Here is a 22,979-nt window from a genome sequence, read left to right on the forward strand (position 1 = left end):
AATTCAGCTACACCGTGCCATAGGTTCATCATCCTTTGTATTATATAGCGTATAGTAACTATATATAACCTCAGTAATCTAGACGATTTCGATTAATAGTTATATAAGTATGTCATCGCTCATCAGTTCTTATAAGACGAACCATAATTTATGAGAATAATAATAATAATAATAATAATATTAACTTTGCACCTTTTGTATACTAAGTATTATTAATATTCACACGCTGCAGGTATCTGGTAGGTATCTAACATAATATAATCAAAAAATATTATTTTTTTATAAAATAAAGTTAATAAATATTATTTGTAATTATTATAATATTAATATGAATAATAAATATTAGTTAAATAGATAAAATGTTAGTGTTGAATACACTATTTTTGGATTTAAATAGGGATCAAAATATATGAATACAATTTTATAAAAACATCTAGAAAAAACTACAATTCACCTGTACACGATCGTCAATCAATATCAATACATTAATTTCAGATCACTCAATAGTAATAATACCATTAGATAAATGGTCAGTTTGACGTTTAAAGAGACATTAGTGCCGCGAATCGCGATCTCTTAATAATATTATATTAACTTATTGAATAACTAATAATTAATTTTGTTTGCTGGGTCTATTTGGAAGGTCTCATTTTTTATTGATTAATCTCGTACGTTTTATTTTTATTATCTATTTTTTTGTTTTTACGTACCTATAGATATTATTTTATCGAATTTACCAATAATAATATACGATGGATCGTAAATATTCAGTTAAAAATAAACCGATTTTTAACGAAGTCAAGTTATTTTTTTTTTCCGTTTAACTCGTGACTTTTACCTTTAACTCACATTTTCCGCATAAACTCGGCTCGACGAGAAACAGAAATGAAAAAATAAAAATATTACCTAGTAGTCGACTTGCCCAGCCTTGAATGTAATAATATTATATAATAACAAATAATTGTCGCATATAATATATTATTGATAACGGTGGAATGTATAATGACGCGTAATGTTACGCCGAATGTTTATCTCGGATTAACTGCGAGCAAACACGCGACACGTGAGCCTAGGATAATATCGTACAGGTAGAACAGGTAGGTATCTATGAAAATGTAGGTAGGCACGGTAACCCGTTCGCGATATGGCTCGCACTCGATAATACATCTATGTACGCTTGTTACGTACCACGGTAAATAAAAAAAAAAACCATACGCACAAGTACCATTAACCAGATTAAAATATTATTATTGTCGTGGATACTCGAGAAGACGGCGGCGACGACGACACCGCCGCCTGCAGTCTTCAACCCGTTTCGCGCGCGCACACTCCGAAAAATATTATTATTATTGTTGTGTTCACAATATTGTCTACAGGTATGATTTAATATCGCGATTATTAGTATATATATACCAATATATCATATATTATTATTATTATTATTATTATTATCATCATCACCATCGTCATTTTAATTTATTATCGTTGACGTGTGAGCTGTTTCGCCGCCGGCGCTCGGTACCGAAACGTTTTATTTATTATTAATATCATATTATTTTTACGTTGGGGTGCGAAAATCAAAACTCATCGTCTCCGTACTAATAATAACTACATCGTGATAACATAAAATAATAATATTATTTTTCGTGCGCGTAATCTGTGCGAAAGTTACGCGCATTACGTACAAACAGTATAATATAATATTATTATTATTAATATTATGCCGTTCGGTCCGTTTCGCACGGCGCGTCGCGCGTCGTCGGACCTAAACGCCGAGTACTCCCGCCCCGGCCCCCGCCCCCACAGGCATCGCGCCGCCGTCGAACGCCATCGTCGGCGGCGGTGACTGACGGCGCGTCGCGGAGGAGGTCCACACTCATCTATTTAAACGCACCGGACGCGTTGCTCGCCGTTTTGTCGCATCGCACACGCCATGTCGCGCACTGTCAGCCGCGATTTTTCGCGGTCGAACGACGACGAAAACGTGACCACAGTATTGTTGGTCGCAGCCAACGGCAGACGAAAATCCGTCGTCGTCAACCTGCGCCGGCACGGTTCCTCGTCCAACAGGTATGTAAAATACGAACTTCCACCGATTCATAATAAATATCTATAAGAAATTGTGTACGTAATAATAGAATGACGATCTCATAACGATCTATGTACGTACCGAGACGTGATTTGATAATATACCTAATATTATCAAACTAATTATTATTAATAATAATTAGCTGGTTATAGGTAAGCGGGTACCTATATATATTAAAAACACTAAAAACAGTAGTTTATAATATTATGCCATGAGTTAAGATAGTTATGGATAAGTTGGTTAGTCGTAGGCATATACTAGGATAGGTACATATTATATTAAAAATAGTTTATAAGGACAAAATGATTTATAATATTTAATATAAATATCGTAACGGTTGACCATGCACGATTAATGGTATTCAAGTGTACTTATAAGTTTTTTCCGCGATTTTCCTCTCTTGTCGCAATCGTTATTGTTATAATGCGATTTGATTTTTGATTCGTTTAATTTTTTGTATGTACTACAGTGGATTTCGTAATTTTTGTAGTGTTCCGTGTCGGATTTGATGAAAAATATACAATTATTTCACTAAAATGTTAGTATATTAAATTAATAACTACTTACAATACTGTTTTATTAGCATATTTAACATACAATTTTTTATTTAAATGATATATTTTACAGTAGGCTAAATTAGAATAAAATTGAATGAATAAAAACGATGTATTATTATATTGTTTGAATATTTTATATAGGTATTTAAGCATTTTTATTTTAATATTTTTTTTTATTTTTTATTTAAATTATTTAAAATTAATTTAAACGTGTTTATACCCCTGTTTATACTATGAGCCAAAATTGGATCACGACCAACTATCTTAGACACACTAATTGATTCATTTATCGAAAAACATTTAATATTCAAAATATATTAACATTTAAAAAAAAAGAATATTTTTATTCGTTATTATTATTTAAGTTTTTTACATTTTTGTATGATGACATACATTTTAAATTTTATTTTTCAAAACAGAATATTTATTGGAGTATCTTGAAAATCATACGAGTAATTTACGAGTATGAGTTATAAGTATTTAAAGTTTAGTTGAGTGGACTGGTAAGGTATGAAGACGCCCCGTAAAATGGTGATCTACTACTCCGCTTAACATAACTTTTAATACTTATAACTCATAAACTACTAGTCCGAATTTCGATTTTTATGTATTGAAATGTGTACTTAAAATAATATTCTGTATCGGAATATAAAATTAAAAATATTTGTTGTCATTCAAAAAAATAAAAATCTTAAAAAATTATAACAATAAAAAGTATTTAAAAAATGTCTAATTATATCGACTGAAAATTAAGTGAAATTTTTTTTAAAAACAACAGTTTTTGAAACATTGAGTGTTCTTCGATAAAAGAATATAAATTCAGATAATAAACTCATATTGGTATATAATATAATAATTTATAATATTTATGCACCTATGTCGCTGGGTAATTGCTTAGCAAACGAATAAAATAAAAGAAATATACGCCAACAATATGGGTGAAAAAAATTCCTGTAAGACTCGCCGAAACCAAACCAGCGTGTACCACGTTTGAATGAAACACCAATAAAAGGAAATTTCCTAAAAATTTTATAATAATATTAAAATATATAAACTGTGCGCTTTCTAGAGTATAATTTAAATTATATTAATTGGGTTGAGCGTTTTTTTTTATGTTATGAGTACGAGTATATCTACTTCTCAGGGCAATAAATTAAGAAAATGTTTTGTGGTAAATATTATAGGTACTTATAATAAGCTGACCTATAGCATTGTTTTGTTAACATACCATGAATTTACGCCTATCTTTCTAGTTTTCTACAAACTATCGTCTTAACATATTGTAAGTTTCACGTATTGTATCAGTATTAAATTAGTTTTGATACGCATTATGAATTTTTTTTTACTAGGCCATTTTTCAACCGATTTCAATATATTTTATGTAGCTATACTTGCATTTTAAATAAAAAATAATACAATGTAAATTTTACTCCAAAAATTATTCATCGAAAATGAAATGATTTTTCATGAATTCATTCTGTTACTCAGCAAATGTGCACGTATATTAAATCCATTTATTTATTTTTTATGTAACTGTTCGTTTTTATCGACAAAAATAATAAGGTTATATCATTATTTTTTGATAAAATATTTCGTTAATTGAATTTGAAAAAATGATTTCCTGTCACGTGTTCATTGAAAACCAAAATCTAATATCTTTAGGTATCTATGTTTTTTTAAACATCCCTCGAGGAGCCACTTATAAATCATACTCTTGATTCGTTCTCAGATCAACTGATACAATAAAGCATCTATAATCTAATTTAAAATAAATCTGTCTCCTATTATTTCTTATTCCTAATTCAGCGCATCCTGCAAATCTATATTTTATTTATTTTGTTAGTGTGGTTATTTAGCATCATGTTACCACCGACATTTACTTAAAAACTTATAAATATAATATTAGAAAACATGGGAGAATGAAGTTTCACAATCTTTTAAACACCAAAAGAAGCTTAAATCGTAGCGTTAATGATGTCCACCATGCATAAATATTATTTCTATTGGTATTATAAGGAGAAAAAATATATTATTATATTTATCTAAGTTATACAACGATACAACTGTAAAAAATAACTAATATACTTCAATACCTGCACTTATAATCAATAGTTAAACATTAAATTAAAAGTTTGGACGACAGTAGCATTTTATGGTAATAGGTCTATTATACTTAAAACTACCATTACCTATAAAAATTAAGAACAATTTAATCAATAATAATGAGTTAACTATAAAATTTAAATTATATCTAAATGTTAGTAATTTTCTTTTCAAAATGTATGAACGTCATAGACATCTAAAATACTACTGTGTATCTAATTCGACATGAACCTACTTCTCAAGATGATCCATAACTAGTACTTATTGTAACTTTTAGTGTACATTATACTCTTTATTATAAATAGAGAAAAGACTTTTATGCACAAAATATCGACTAATATAGATTCAATACTATGTACGTATGCAACAAAAAATTAAAAATAACTTTAAAAAAATTATTCACCCGCATATATTACACTAAAAAATTCATTTTTCTTTCTATATTTTCTTTATTTTACTTAATTCGATTTTTTATATGTATATAAAAAAACAATAATATCTAGAGCCATAAGCCAATATAGACTGAATTTAATCTACCCACTGACCATTCAGATAAAAATATTAGTCTCTTTCGTCTTTATGATAAATTTAGTTTAGTATAGATTATTGACCTTGATTCATGAAAAATATTTACTTAAGTGCTTGATTTTCGATAAACTATCAAAAATATGCACTCAACACTTAAAATATGTTCTTATAATCAAAAATATATCCTTTAAATCTAAAAATGTTAAAATATTAAAAAATATGCATTAAAAACTTTCAGTGTTTGATCATAATAAAGTTGTAAAATGTATTGTGTACTTACTAAGCATACAATAAAGTTAACTAGTAAAAATATTTAAATGCATGGAAATCCTTGCTTTAAATTTATAAATAATGTACAATTAAATACACGATATTGCATGAGAGCACTATAATTTATTTCAATTACACAGTTAACCAAAATCAAAATGACATTTAAATGTTGTTGGGATTTTTATGATATTTTAGCCCCAAAAAATTGACATTTTATTATTTTTGACAAATTTGTCACAAACAAATTTTTACTATAGTAGATTATAGTTGTTTTTGTTATTTAGACTATCAATCATAATAAAAATATGTAAAAACAAAAACAATTTATTGATTGATCATTATAATATTGTATTGAATTGTGAATGTATAATATTAAATTAATTTTGTGAATGTTTTTAATTTGTTTTATTTTATTTGGTTTCACTAAAGAATGAAGTTAAACATTATAGTAGTATTAAATTATCAGATTATTTCCTTTAGAATTTAAATTTTAGAGTTTTAACTTGTTTGGTCTAAACATATTATAATTAATAACTTAAATGAAGCATTATACTTGAATAGTTGAGTTTGCTAAAAAAAAATCAGTATTATGATATGTGTGTAATTTAAAATGTATTATACTATTTAAATTACTGTAACTTATAAGATATTATTTTATTGAAATTAATTAATTCGGATCAGAGGTTTCTATAATATTTATTATAATTATACTTAAGTTATAAATTATATTTCATTTAACTTGACTTTTATAAATATAATATTTATATGTAAGAACATAAAATGTATCAAATAATTATATCTCTTAATAATTATTGATATTATACTGAAAAATAATCAACCATACAATTCAACAATTGTAATAAAATAATATTAAGTAAATTTTTATTTAACATAATTTGTGAAATTAATCTATTTTCTATTTTCTATTTATATACTCAACTAAAATAAAATATTTTTGTATGTACACTGTATAAATTTAAATATTGTAATAATGCATTCTACAGATGTATAAAACATTTTTATTGAATCCACAAACTAATATGATATCTATAAGCTTAAATGTTTCAATCGGTATTATTATAAATATGATTTATAATATTATATATTATGATGGATCTTAAATACTATATACTTAATTAAGTAAACGCATTATTAAAAATAACATTATACAATTTTGTCCATAATTCTATTGGTATAAACTATAAATATTGTTTTGTGTAAACGACAGTATACAATATTTACTTGAAAATAATAAGATTATACACTAAAAAGTAAACAGTAAATATAAATCAATAATTACTGAAGTATTTCTACATTGGTTTATTGTGAAAAAAGTTATGTGATTTAGATATATAAGATATAAAGTCATGAAATAAAAATTAAGCAAAACACATTATTATGAATACTATAATTAAATGTGTAGTCGTGTCGATATGCATTAAATTAATAATAAAATTTTTAAATTGTATAATACTTGAAAATAATTTCAGACATTTTTTAAACATGATACTGAGAATTTCATACTGTCATCAACATTTCAACTTAATATAGTACACACTACACATGATAAAATATACATTATATAATATATATACTATCGAAAATATAGTAAAATTGCTTCACATATATTTTGCATATTATGATTAAAAGGTTATAATTAAAATATTATGGAAATTACTGAAGCAAATCAAATGTTTGTTTAAGTAAGAACTAAAGTAGGTTTTAAAAATTTGATTTTTATAGTAACAGTGACTAAAAAGTTTCATAATATAAGTCCTTAATAATTTAATTACTAAAAACAACTTATGTTAAGAAGTAGTAATTTAAAATACTAACAATATCTTTATAAATGTGATATAATTCATGTGGTAATATGGGGATAGGTTTTGCTATTTTATTGACTGAGTCATTGTAACAAACTATTGTTAACATCTCAACGAGCTTATATATTTTAAATGAAATACCGCGAGATAAGTTGTTCTGCCGTAAGTAGGGTTTGAGTATAACTTGTTATTGAAAAAGCGGCTTATTAAAAGGAAATATTATATTTCGATTCAATGAGAAAATTATTGTTAACACAAATTAATTGTTTTATTATTATAAATAGTATAATAATGATTATATAATATTTTTTTCAAAGCACTTACATAACATATTATATTATAATCATTACATTATAGTAATTTACTTATAAGATAACATACTGCATACCGTAGAACGGTATGAGTTGTAATTTTGAGGTATAAATAACTTAAATTGAATCTAAACATCTTGGAAATGTCTTAATGTATAAACAATAAAAGTTTAAATCTCTAAATTTTTGTTAGTCCCTAAGATTAATATTTTTTGAATAACAATAAAATAACTAAAACCATTTTACGAAAAATCGTTATATCTTGTTTGAATATCTAGTTTTGCCAAAAAATAATTTTCAAAATTAACTAAAAAATGTCAATAATATATATTGTTATATTTTTAGTATATTTTATGAAAAACTTGTATTTTCAACTTGAGTTATTAAAATAAAAAAAATTATGAAATTTTAATTACTAAATACTTTGTAAATTTTGGTTGATTCTTACGATTTTTTTCATCTTAAATGTTATACGCTTTTACAAAAAATAAGTATATTTTTTAATTAAATTGTTAACCTTTGACTTGCATAATTTTCTTTGATCGAGCCAAATTATTTTTCTGGACATATAATATTCAAAAAATAAAATAAAAATGTTTCAAAGAATTTAAAATGTCTATAAATAATTTAAAACAGCTCAAACGTTTTAAAAATTATATCATATCTAGACAGTATTAATATTAACGTTTTTCTATAATTTCACGTTCCTATCTACGGTTCTCATTTTTGTAACAGTTTTTTACAAACAATTTTTAATATCAATTACAAAAGTAATTTGAAAGTTTTTGATATAATATTTGAAACTTCAGTAATTTGTAATTTTGATTAAACAATATAGCTTTAGTTAAATGCTAAAAATACTTTCTATGGACGGGTTTATTATATTTTCAATAATGGATGTTTACATTAATAATAAATATAAGATGTTATAGAAATATACTAAATAAACTTAATAAACATTGAATTTTAAGTTCAGATGACTAAATTAAGGTTGTAAGAGTAGGTGCCTATTTAGAAAATTTGTGGTGTTAATTTTGTATAATATAGGATCATTTAATACTGTGTTAAATTGGCCATTTCTATTATATATATTTATAGCCATATAGGTATATTCAAATTTACAAACATACTATTTACTTATTTATGCATAATGCATCTCTACTATATAGATAACGCTTTTGGTTTCCTGTAATTTCAACTCATTAAACTTATATATGTTATGTTCTTTATGTCATTCGATAGGATAGTATCTGCACATTGTAACAAATTAAATAAATACTAAGTTTAAATTAAAAAATAAATTAATGAATATTTCAGATATTATTATATATTATTATCTTGTTAAAAAATACAATTGGTTATTTGATATTCTAATACATTAGTGATATTATTCTGCATTGGTAAAACACCTTTTTACCTATACTTGACATTTTTTTTAACGTTCTTATCATTTAAAATGTTCGTCATATTTTATTTTATTGTTGCCAAAAAATAATTAGATGAGGAAATTCTCTAAGCGCAGCTTGAGTTAGACTTAGCTTCTATTCCAAAATTAAAACACTTCACTGATAAATTATCGACAGACTATTGGTTATACATATATACATTTATACCATTATATATATTTGTAAACGTCAATTTAATTTTCTTATGAATAGGTAAATAGGTTAATGCATTGGATAAATGATGACACAGTATTTTAAAAGAAGAGTGCCCAATAAAACATTTTAAATTCTTCATAACTAAATTCCCATGGATATCGTTCCAATTTTTAATATTAAATTTTTTAAATATAATTGATTTTTACTATACTTAAATTAATACTAATTCTAAACTTTTAAGATACTTATTAATTATTGAACTATTAGTTTTTATAAAGTTAACTTTTTGTTATTTATTTAGTGATTTATAATATTCCTACATAAGTATTACTCCAAAATAATAAGTATTATTCACTATTAAATTATTTATTATAACTTACGAAACAGAATATTGTTTATTATATTTTTCAAGCTAAGAAAATATTTACAATATACATTCAAAAGATATTATTGAAAATAATTAAATTTCGAGGAATTATATATATTTTGTGACAATGAAATGATACAAATATAAATAACATAATATACTTTATTGATTTTTAAATACTTATTAAAATAATTTTAGAATAATATAGACACACTCAGAGTTTATATAAAAGAAATTTTATGCTAAAAAAAAAATTAAAAGAATATTAAAATACAATGTTTTATTTAATATTAAAAAAAAAAAAAAAAATTAAAAGTACCTAATGAAGAATTGAAAATATAAAAATAAACAATACATTTACTTCGATAATTCACAGATAAATTGTTATAAAACAGTGAATGTATTGTAAATGTAAGAAGCTTATTAAATAATTCAATATTTGTCTATATCCTAGTGAGTTAATATCTTCTAAATTATTTGAAATTATAAGATATCATATTGTTCATTAATACAATTAAATTAATTTTACACCATTTATTTAGTATAATAATATGCCAACATGGTATGTCTTTTAAATTATGAATAAATTATACTTTGATTAAATAATTTTTGTTGAATTTGAGTCTTCTTATTGTATAACATTAAATATAACTATTTACATTTTGATGTATTGAAACAATATAATACGATTCATTAAGGTACAAAAGTTGTAAACTATAACAATAGTTATACGTAGTATAAATAATTAACTTTTCAACACATAATATTAAAGAGTAGGTATAATGGTATCTACCTTACCTACCTTAGAGCACAATAATATATATTTTGATCGTCTGTTGCTGTTAATAGGGTTTTTATTTTTTTAAGAAAAATGTATCTATGTAAATCGGTGTTTCTCAACCTGGAGGTGTTACCTGAGGGACGTCTACACATTACCGGGGTGGCGCAAGCTGTCATCTCGAAGTAAAATTTGTATTTATTTAATTATATATTATATATTATTATGTTAAATTTTTTCATTTTACAAGAGGGGTACTTTTAGAAATTTCTAAATCTTCAAAGGGGGCGTAGAATATAATAGGTCGGGAACTACTAATGTAAATAATCAATTGTATTTCATAGAATCTACGACTACAATTGTAACTTTATAAAGACAAATAGATTAGCTTAAAAATTAAGCAAACTGAGCTAAAATAAGTACGCATAGGATAAAAGTTCAATAGTGATATAAAATTAAAAATATGCAGAAACTTTTAATGGCTAATGGCTATTAACTAATATTTTGTTAATTTCACATGAATGCATACTAAACTATAGTTATAACAAGGACAAACATAGCGTAAAAAAATATATAATCTGTTATATGCATGTATAAAATATTAGCTAACCTAGCTTTAGAGTAATAATTTATTAATATTAATATAAGTGTTTAATATAAAAACATAAATTCGTTCAAAAATATTAAGTTGCATTTCTAGGCTTTTGATTTCATAATATTATACTTTAATTTAAAAAAAAAAAAAACATTAATTAATAATTAAAGTTCTTTATTCTGATATAATTTTCCTGGTATAAGTAAAAGAATATTATACACTCTTATAATATTTGTTAATTTAATTGTTTTAAATTTATTGGTTACTATAATTTTATTCTTGATAATTTTGGTGTAAACCTGCAATTTTTAATACATTTAAAGTTAAATTCTTTTAATTTAAAATTTTTTATTTCTAATTACTTTCTATTTTAAAGTAAAAATAAACTCTAAAATCACTAATATTAGTTATTTTTTCCTAAATATTAATTATATTGATAGAAAAATATACATGATTAATCCTTGTTATGCCAAAGATCTTTGTGAGCTTTGAAATATGGTAAAATATACCTTAAAAATTGTGTTGAAAATAAAAATTTGGTTTTCATTATTTTTTGATAATAGAAAAAGCATTTAACTAAATACATTTAACATTTTAACATAATATTGTTTTATTTTCTTAGTATTCCTCTTTTTAGTATTCCAGTCTTCTTTTTAGATTTTAGACTTCTAGCTTAAATTGAAAACAATATTTTTTTAACGCACGTGGTCTAAAATAGATCAATAAATCTAAAAATATTTTGTTGAAAAGATATCTCATTTCTCAATATAAACAAATGGTAGGTATTTGAATATTTTTAGTTAAGTCTAATAAAATATATTAGAATTTAAATTTTTATACAAGATTTATAATTTTATATTGTATTTTATAATATTGAGTAGCAATTAATAAATTAGCAAAACGTTGAAATCCCTTTATTCAAGTACATTTTTTATAGAATACAACTTTGAGCGAAGAAAAAAAATCTTAAAAGAGTTTATTACTTTATATTAAATTGAATTATATAAATGACAAATCTTTTATTATGTAATAAATATAATAAAACGCAACTTTATATTCACAGAAATTTCTTTAATATCTAAAGTAAAATGTAATGCGAAATTTTACTCAATAATTAAAAGTTAATCTAAGAAATAGAAATTATTGTAATTTTAAAATTATCAATGTCAATAATATTAAACAGTGAAGTTCTATAATTTTAACGATTTATATTCTTTTAATATTACGAACTTTAGATGTTTATTATGTTTACACTACCTATTGGATAATATGTATATTATTCAGGGTATTGTGATATAAAGCTACGATTCACTACTTAGTTATCTCTATCATAACTATATACAGTCATGTATTTTATTCTTTTATTCTTTTCATTCTTATAAGATATATATCTGAACTTTTATTAAAAAAAATAAGTATTTATATAGGCTGTAATAATAATATAACTACTAGCTTAAGAATATAATTTAATTATTTTTATTCAGGACGATATAATAATTTTTTTAAACCTTTAGGTTCAAGTATTACATGATTATTAAATCTAATATATTATTATAAAGACCTACTAATATTATTGTACAAGCTTGTTTCATTATTATTTTTATTTGATTATATATTTAAATATATAATTTAATATAAGAATTTTAAAAGTCTTTAAGTTTTTTTTATAGGTTATATAACTCAATTTGACCAAATTCTGTCTAATAAAAAAAAAAAAAAATACTTACTTTCACTTTTACTAAAATTTACTTTAATGCTCTTCATTGTATGTTGACAAGATTTAAGTGCACGTTAGTGAACATGTGTGACATCCCATTTTAGAAATTCTCATTTACCGTTTATTATGAATCGAAGCCAAGACGGCGATAATAGAAAAATGTGTATAAATTTAGTTCGACTATATTGTTAAATATAGTTAAATATTGAAATCAAGCGACTTTCTTAGAGACGGTTACTATACTTGATATGGATACTGTAATTTGGGGAAAATACAATGTTACGAGGAGGCTATGAGGGTTTTAACCAACCTCCTTCGATAATTTATAAAATATTATTTCTTATATTTATTAGTTAATTTAATAACCGGTGTAAATACTTAAGGTAAAGACTTACAGGTGTAATACTTAATATCTCTAGCATAGTGTGTATATTATGATCTAATACGTGGGAAGAATATAGGTGAGAACTGATCAGTATAGGAAGAGTTTCGCTTTAAAAAAAAAATTGGAATTATTATTAGTATTAATTAATTTATATATATTAATATAATAAATATACATATTAATTTTATTAATATAAATTATGATATTGATTTGATTTGTTAATATTATATAAATAATGAGTTGTGTAAACAAATTCTTCAGTTTCTAAGCCTATATTTGCGTCGAAATATCATCTGTGCAAAAAATACATTTTTCAATGTATTACTAATTTAATTAATTTAAAACTTTAAGTTACGAGTATATATAATATATATATATATATATATATGAAGTAGGATTTTGATACCCTCTTTCATTTCAAACAACACCATTCAGCCCATTAAATTATTATAATTATAAAAAAAATATTTGTACATATTCCATTTTATTTTTGTGCATAAAATACTTAAATTCGTGCATATATTTTTTAATAAGCAAAAAAAAAAAATACGAGATCAAGTGAATGGTATATTGGTATGTAAATAATTTCAAAATATTATGTAGGTTGGATTCTGGTGTAAAAAAGTTAAGAACCGCTGCTTTAATAGTATTAGCAAATAGCAATACTTATATTATGTTTATAGTTTTTTACATTTATAAGCTGCGAGTATTTTATTTATTTTCATTTGCATGACCGGATGTAGATATGTAGGTTATATGGCTTCTGGACCCACATTTTTAGATACAGGCCCATTTTTAATATTTAATTTTCTAAAATTAGTTCTATAGCACCTATGCATAACGCGTTTATGTAACACGTTCTTGAATTAGTTTTTTAGCGAGACTGTAAAAGCTAAATCGTATTCTATTTTTTAAGACTCTTTATAAGGGGTATATAAAAAACAATTTATATATTATAGAACTTTTTATAAAAATAATACACATATTATTATACTATACGTTGGCTCCTAAAACCGCACACTAAAGATAAATACAGGAAAAAACCACACACTTTGGTAGATTAAAACTACACAATTTTAAAAATTGTTGTATCCAATAAGCGCACACTTTTGATTTCAACCCTAAAAAGGTTGATAGTTAAAAATCGCATACTTTTAATGATGTATACTTAATAATTTATAATTTATTCAAAAAAAAAAAGTATAATATATGAGTATTCAAATTAAAAAAAATGTACTCTAAATTTTCTGTACTTAAAATTGTCAAGTGATAAACATTTGCCATCGAATATCGATAATTTTAAAATCCATCATACCTAATTAAAAATATTTGAATAAAAATTCAAAAAATTATTTACGTTTTAAACACTATATTATTAGGTATAATACTCAAGACCGGACCGACTAATAATGAATGGTGACTCTTAAAACGTATTGTCGTGATTATTACAGTATATCTTATAATCTTATCTTATCCGATAGTTAGCTCTAAAATAGTGTGCGATTTTAACCACTAAAAGTTTGGGATATTTTTTTATACAATAAAGTGTACGATTTTTGTTTATCGACCTTTTTCAGCCCGAAATCAAAAGTGTGCGGTTTTCAGACTCGACCATGCTATAGAGTACTTGGATTTCAGGAAAAAATATTATAATATTCATATTGCACTGTCGCACTGACTATATGTTTTACACTTAGAAAATATAACTAGTTATTATATTAGTAAATACAATAAAAAAAAAAACTTATGGAGATAACAGAACAATAAATAATGTAAACGTTTAATAATAATAATAATGTTTATGGACTAACTTAACACTTCTAAAATTAAACAAATAAATAGGTACCTACTTATAATTGAAATAATTTTTGTATATTACTTTATACCAAAAATAGGGAGATTGTTGTCCCTTGTCGTACATTAGCTAGGTGAAAACTTTCGATATGCTATATCATGCTTTATGTCACTGTAATGTATGTGTTAAATTTGAATTCAATGGTAAGTCATTACAATTGAAAACATTTTCTTAGCGAAGTTAGGTTTTAGACTAAATTATTTATTAAGTATATATTTTTATGATATATTTATATTGTTGTTAATAATAAAATAAATTTCTTTAATACTAGTAATATGGTAGGTTGAATTAATTTTAGTCGTTAATATATGTATATAATTTAATTATATTAATAATATTTTAAAAGTTTTAAGTACCCTCGGACCCTCCAATACCATTTTTAAACTACAATAAATTCTAAAATCGTTATTCTTCATTACCTTAATACGTATTTAATAATGCCATCCAAATTTGAACTTAAATGTTCATGGAAAAAAAAACTAATTGGGATATTTTACAAAATTGTTAAATAGAAAATTATTTGTAAATGTTCGTGAATTTTGTCAAAATTTAAACTTCATATACTTACAAAAAGAATTTTTAATACTTTTAAATACTTAAAAAAAGTTTATAATGAACCTTTCAAAAATTAAATTTTTTATTTTTCAACTGAGCGAACATTTTTTCATCGTCATTTTTTGGAAAAAAGTGAGAAATTAGTTTAACGTTCGGCTGTTTAACTAAGAATTAAGTGTAGCTTATCATAGAGTAGGCCACTATATAAGTATGTGTTAAATTGAATTTAATGATAAAACGTTGTATACAATTAACGGTTCTGATCAAATTTTTGTGATTTGGGTTAAATTTATAGCATTTGAAATTCAAATGCTTATAAAACAAAATCGTGCTTACGTATTTTGCATTTTTTTACTGACTATAATAAAAAGTTATGAGAAATTTTAAAATAAGCATTTAAGTTTTTGAAAATATTATTTATCAGTATTTATGAAAAAGTTAAAATTTCATGTGTTTATAATAAAAGCTCAAATTGCTTAAAGAATATTAAAAGATTTGGAAAATTAAAAAAATATACTATGTTCAAGAAATGATAATAATATAATCAGTTAGAATATTAAAATTTAGATTACCTATCTATAGTTATTCATTTTTGAACTACAACTAAGTAAGAAAACTGTTTGATGAGAAACTGTTATTATACTCGTAAACATCTAATTTCGTCAAAATTTAAATTGCAGAAAGCAGAAGCTTATAAAAAATATTTGTGGAATTACGCTCAAATTTTATTTTTAATTTTAATACTCAATATCAACGAGAAATCTGCTTGTATTAAATTCTCAAATCTTAGATAATGAATATTAAAGGTTTCATATATTATATACAAAATAATTTGCTAATATTCGTGATTTTCACGAATTTTGTTAAGATTCTAACTTTAGACACGTATAATAAGTTATATAAAATTGTGAGCATGTATTAGTACGTTAAATAATCAAAAGTTCTACTCAATTTAAATGTTTATTAGTTATTTTTGTAATCGGGTCTCTATAGTTTTTAAATGTATAATATTTATATGTGAATAAGATTCTCTAGCAATGAAGTTGTACTATGTGAGTTCTCGGGTTTTTTTTATTTGAATCTTTAATTAGATTAAGTAAACATTATTCAAATATTTAAATAAATACATTAAACTCTTAGTATAAATTACTTTATTACCATTACTCTTTACTATACATTTATAAATAATTTTTAATATTTGGTTGATGATGCTTTCAAATACTATAAATAATGATGATACTTGTATTATTTCATATCTACACTTTGAAATTGTTTACCTAATATTATAATATTATAATGTATGATAATAATATATATTGCTATAATATTAGACAAGAGATCTAATTTTAATTCTGACCCCATAAAATTTAATACATTGTTTGACGAAAACTTTATTCCTTGGTATATTATATTAGATACTTTAAAGTTTGAGCTATTAATCTAAAACCTTAATAATTACCTACATATTTTACAAGTAGGTACCTAAACAATATTTAATCATAGCTAGTATATAAAAATCAATTTTTTTGGGTTAATAGCCTTACATATGACATCACGGATATTGATAATTTGTTAGTACCTATCTTTAAAAATAAGTATTAACAAATTATATAGATCTTAAGTATTACATAAACTCATCATTGTTTACTACCCATAAAAATACAATTGAAAATATTTTAAAACATAAAATATTATGTTATAATGATTCCATAATGATGTGCGATTTTTGTGTTTGTGTGTTATAGACTTTTGAAGCTGTAAAATTCCTACATTTTCAACTACAATATATTTTTTTTGGGAAAAGTTAATCTAGTTGGTACTTAATAATTTCAAAAAAACAATATGGAATAATGTTTGTTTTTATACAAAACCAGCTTTTGATAAAAACCGATTTTTGTAATAATAAAAAAAAAATAATAACCATAAATACTTGCCATTTTTATAATATTTTCAACACATGTTATAATTTTTAAGATATATATTATATCTTATAGATCTTTTTAAGCTATTTATAGACATTTATTTAAAATATTATTTTTTTTGTCTATAAAATTAATAAATTAATATTAATGTCGATAAAATTTTGAAATTGTACCCATATAAATGAGCAAAAATATTTTGAATGTTTTTCCATGTTTAGATAATGATAAAAATAAATATTTGGTGTTCGAAAAAGCATTGAGAATATCCTATTTTTAAATATTAGATTCTGAGAGAAACGTTTATGAATGTATTGATTTTTTATTGTGATATGAGTTTTTCAGTCTGTCATTACCTTTACGTGCATTAGAAATACTTCGTGGATATTTAAAACTTTTAACACCTTTTTTAAAGTTAAATACATTTTTATGTCATTAAGAATAAATATGAGTTTTTAATTAAATTAATTTTTTTTTTAATTGATCTTATATTAACATCAGCAGCAGCGCCTATTAGTTATTAGTTATTATATCAATTACAGTTTTTTACTAATGAATAAAGTTTGTTAAATTCAAATTCAAATTTAATTGTAAGAGTTTGTATTATTAACATCTTTGTAGGAACTTAAATATTATATTATTTTTCTCTATGTATAAGAATTAAAATACACAATTTTTTATTATTTTATAGTTAGGTACTTATAACCAGTTAATTTCAGTTCATCTTGGTACTCAGAAAGCGTTAAGACTTTTTTTTTTTTAAAAAAAGCAGTAGTTTGAAAACTATAATTTAAATAAATCATATTATATCATTTTTTGCCATAATTTAAGATTAAAGAGTTAACATGTGCATTTTTTTTATTTGCTTAAGGTTACATTATCATTTACTTTTAAGGAACTTAAATTTGCTCTATTATAAATACCTACCTAATAGGAATGTTTTGTTTATTAATACCAGAGCTTGAAAGTTTTATCATTTTTATGTAATACATGCTTGATAAATAATAGAATATCTAGTCAGTGTCTCGAGTAAGACACATTTTCGTTGATTCCCCCTTCTATCTTATTATATGAACTGTTTTTCGCATTTATAGTTTCGAGTGTTATTTTGTTAATATTCAATCTTATTTTCTATTTTTAAATTTATTCTAATGTTTGAAAATTATACACGTTTAAGCTGATTATTATTATAGTACTTTAATAAATAATATCCAATAAATGTGATTTTTTTTTTTTAATTTATTTTTATTAATTCCTATACATTTTTATGTTACAGTTGGATCTCAATGTGGTCGATTTTCGACTTTTTGATGATTTTGTGCGTTTGCATTGTGCAGCTATCAGCGAAAGGTACAGTTATGAACACACCGTGTCCTACTATTGATGACTGCTGTGTTCGCAACATGACCAATTTTTGGAAACATAAAACTGAGTTGCATTGTTCGGGGATTCAATACATACCGGTTGTTAATGAGATAATACACGTGCTGTGAGTAACATATTTTACACCAATTTTATAGGGTTTTATTTTTATTGGGAATGGGACATTTCGGTGCGGCCAATTTGGCGCCGCTGTTTCGGCGTGAAGAGATACTTCAGTGAAAGTAATGTCGAAGCGAGGTTATTTCGGTACAAAGTTTTACTCTTTAAATACAAACAGATATGCATGAATTTATAGATTGAAAATAAATAATTATAATAAACTATATTAGTACCTATATTAGTATAATTTAATAATATAATTGTTTATACTTTAAAAATACCTATAATCACGCTATAAAAAAACATTTGACTATAATATTATAAAGATAAGTACCTATAAAATAGAAAAAAAATGAATTTAACAATTAATAATAAAATAAAAATTATTGCAGTTTTATTTTAATGAAATATTATGTGAGATTTCCTTTAAATAATCAATTATGTTACGATTATTGTAATTACGCATAGTTTTATGCAATCGATGATTAAATTCTATGTGTTTACAAATTACAACGAATAACAACTGGTAATAATCTGTGAGATTATATTATATTGACCAACTGTTTTATCTCTTAGTGATTTATCTTAATTGCTTTACCTAGAGTATTCGATATCTCTTTGATAATGTTAATGGATAAGAAAATAGAATATCCGATGACAATATAATAATTAATAGGCCAAGTTGAAACGACGGCGCCAAATTGGCTGCATCGATATTATGACCATGACGATCTTTTGTCTTGGACCCATTTTTATTATCTTAATAACACATTTTACTGTACTTACTTTTTTTTTTAAATATTAATAAAAATTATTATCAATATTTTTAAAATGTACCTATTCTAACCTTATACGATCTAAGATTCTAACACATGTACAAAAAGTCAACTTGCTATTTTTATTTTTTGAACTACAACAAAATAATCTTAATAATATTTTTATCATGAAAAAATAGTAAATACTCATTCATAATATATATAGGTTAGGTTAGGTTAGGTTAATGCAAATAAATATCATGATTTTTATTTATTTTTTTTACAATTTTTCGGTAACTGTTACAATATATTATTCTATCGTACAAGTATTCATTACAACTATTAATAGCTGTAAATTTTATTTAGGAGTTTAAATTTGAACAAAATAATTAAGCGTGTTGGTTTTAAAAAGAGTTTGTTCATAAATCATTTTTTGTTAAAATAATAAAAGGAGTTAATTAGTTCTATTAACTAATATAATTTAAAAATTCACCTTTAAACCAAAATATTTTAATATTTATAAATCAGCTGAAAAACAACTACATATACGATGAGGATAATTTACTCGTATTTTACTCTTATTTAACTAATATAACACCAAGAATAAATAAATGCTGCAAGAAGAATACGTCAGATATTATTGAATAACTGTTATTCATTACATCAATGTATATAGTGACACAAGTAAATGGGATGGATAAAGGCAGTTTTGTTATTATTAGAGAACATTTCGAAATGCCATAAAAATGAAAACGCCACTTGTAATAACATTTCGATACAACTTTTATGTTAAGCCATAACTATACTTCACGCATTCGATCAATATCTACTTTATTTCAAACATTAATGAGTTTTTAACTATATTATATAAATTAACTTAAAAATAAATATCAGTTTTAAGTATTGTCATGGTCTTAAACATTATCTTCATTTAATATTTTTATAATATTTGTTCAACTTTTGATTACAGAAAAGTCCGAATATCAGTACAATATTTTCATTAGCAACCTTAACTAATTATTTAATTTGGGTTAACATCATATAATATAATGAACCTCATCAATATTTAATTTTTTTTATTTTGAATCTTAAAACTAAAAATTTTAAGTGATTCAGTGACGTATATAATGTATATTTATATTTTAATATAACGGTTGAGAAGTGTTAGTGCAAAAAAAAAACTTAACCTATGCATAAAAAAATGGCTTTTTAAAGTATTCATAATGCCTTTAAAAAAGTTCATTATTAATGTAGAAAAATAATAATTTTAGGTAAGACTAACCACCACCAAATTCAAAGGTCTTAATACGCCTATATTTATGTACATGATTTATTGTCATGATTGTAAACTATCGCGTTTTATTATCATCGTGTGGAACTGGCTACTGATCACAGATTACTTATAGACTATAGTACTTATATAATAAAATAATAACTAATATAACTAATATACAAAAATACAAAAGAGTAAATTACCATAAATAATAATATAAATTGTGATGTTAAGATTAAAAATATGTAAATACACCGTTAAGTTTTAATACAAACTGTCTGGGTTTTAAATTAACAGTGATCAAGTAATATGTATTTGGTAACTTATATAATTTAATTATTTATACGATAAGCTGTATGCAAATTAAAAATTCAACTATACCTACCAATGCTATGTAAAAAAAAAAAAAAAATCAAAGGTTAGTAATAATTATTATTATCGTTGTGTATAAGTGTAACAATATACAAATTTCTATTCATTAAATTTTCAATAATATAATTCATGAGTTATCTTATTAATATTACAAAACACTTTAAATATACTATGATGTTGATGTATGATGTACCTATTATTGTACTGTACATTTATGTACATTTATAATCTATACGCTACATATCTATCAATAAACTAACATAATTAACTTTAATTAAGGTAGGTATGTACTATGTATAATAAAATAATTATATTGTTGAACACATTATACAATATTGAATCAATTATAAAATTATATAGTTGTAATCTTATGTTCATAGTTGTATACACACTTGCATTAAATAATTTCATAATTGAACATTGATAAATGCTTTTTATGATTAACATTAAAAGTTTCTATCTCAAAATAGTACAATATATTACGTTTATCTAGTCATTGTATGAACTTACCTACCTAAATATTTAACAATATTGGGTTGTAATAATAATGTAGTAAAAACTTTCTTTGAACTTGAAACGATTCAAGTAATTGAGCGTCAGCAAAAAAAAAAAAAAACGTTATTAATCTGGTTTAACATCGTTTTGTTATAAGTTTCTTATTCATAATACTAATTTTATATTTGCTCAAGCCCAACTAATATTTTTATGAAGTGTATAGAATTTACAATTTTGACATACATAAAATATTATATAAATTTAATTTTCAGCTGATAAAACGGCTATGATACTCACGTACCACGAATGTTTTTGAATATCTACAACTTGTCTCATTAAGGGATTTATACAATTTATACAACCACTTTAAGCATAACAACTTCATCATGTTATAATAATATTTTTACAATAACTATTAATATGAAAACATTTTTTTTCAAACTTATTTTTGTGACTTATAAAACATTTGAGGATAGGTGAAATAAAGTAAATAGAAATATATGGTATAAAAGAATAGTTAAATTAATTTTTAGTATGATGTGTTTTATGAACTGATTTGATACAAAAAATTGATTTTCATTTATAAAAATTTTAGAGAAAAAAATGCAATTTATAATAAAATTGTAAAATAATTTATATACATATATATATAAAAAAAAGAAGGAAATAAAAGGTAACCGTTCTGCCGTACAAAGATAGTCGAGTGAATCGCGTATTGAATACGTATTATAGGTGTTGTAGTGGATGACTTATTAAATTTGAATTAAATTATAAATCATTGTATACGATGAATAATGATTCTGAGCAAAGACGGATTAACAATTTGGTAACTAATGTTACTAAATAATTGAGTTAATAATAATTAATATTATAATTTCGGCTTTCAAAAAGTATCAACTAATATTAAATTTTCAACAAAACATCTTCATAGAAATTTTGAAATTGATTATCTGAGTATTTTTCTAATGGATAATGTATTTTCAGGCACAAAATAAAAATAAAACTTACATCATTGAAAATTTCTACGTTCAGAATCTAAAATAATATAATGTTTTATAAAATACACAAATACAAAAATCAATAAGTTTAATAAAAAAAAAAAAAAAAATGTAGAAAACTTAATAAATACAGAAATAGTTGAAAGGATTA

General features: G+C 23.3%; 1 protein-coding gene across 2 annotated transcripts in view; it reads left to right on the top strand.

The window, feature by feature from the left end:
- Positions 1-1,320: 1,320 nt before the first annotated feature.
- LOC114122071 (lutropin-choriogonadotropic hormone receptor-like) overlaps positions 1,321-22,979 on the top strand; it is a 63,492-nt gene continuing 41,833 nt past the window's right edge. Inside the window, exons 1-2 of one of the 2 annotated variants that reach the window (XM_050207812.1) lie at positions 1,321-2,070; positions 18,730-18,942. In XM_050207812.1, coding sequence (XP_050063769.1) covers positions 1,934-2,070; positions 18,730-18,942 — 350 coding nt within the window. In that variant the 5' untranslated portion in view covers positions 1,321-1,933. The remainder of the gene's footprint in view (positions 2,071-18,729; positions 18,943-22,979) is intronic. The other variant, XM_027984624.2, reaches the window with a different exon arrangement.

This window comes from Aphis gossypii, chromosome X (assembly GCF_020184175.1).
Source record: "Aphis gossypii isolate Hap1 chromosome X, ASM2018417v2, whole genome shotgun sequence".
In the NCBI taxonomy this organism is placed as follows: Eukaryota; Metazoa; Arthropoda; class Insecta; order Hemiptera; family Aphididae; genus Aphis; species Aphis gossypii.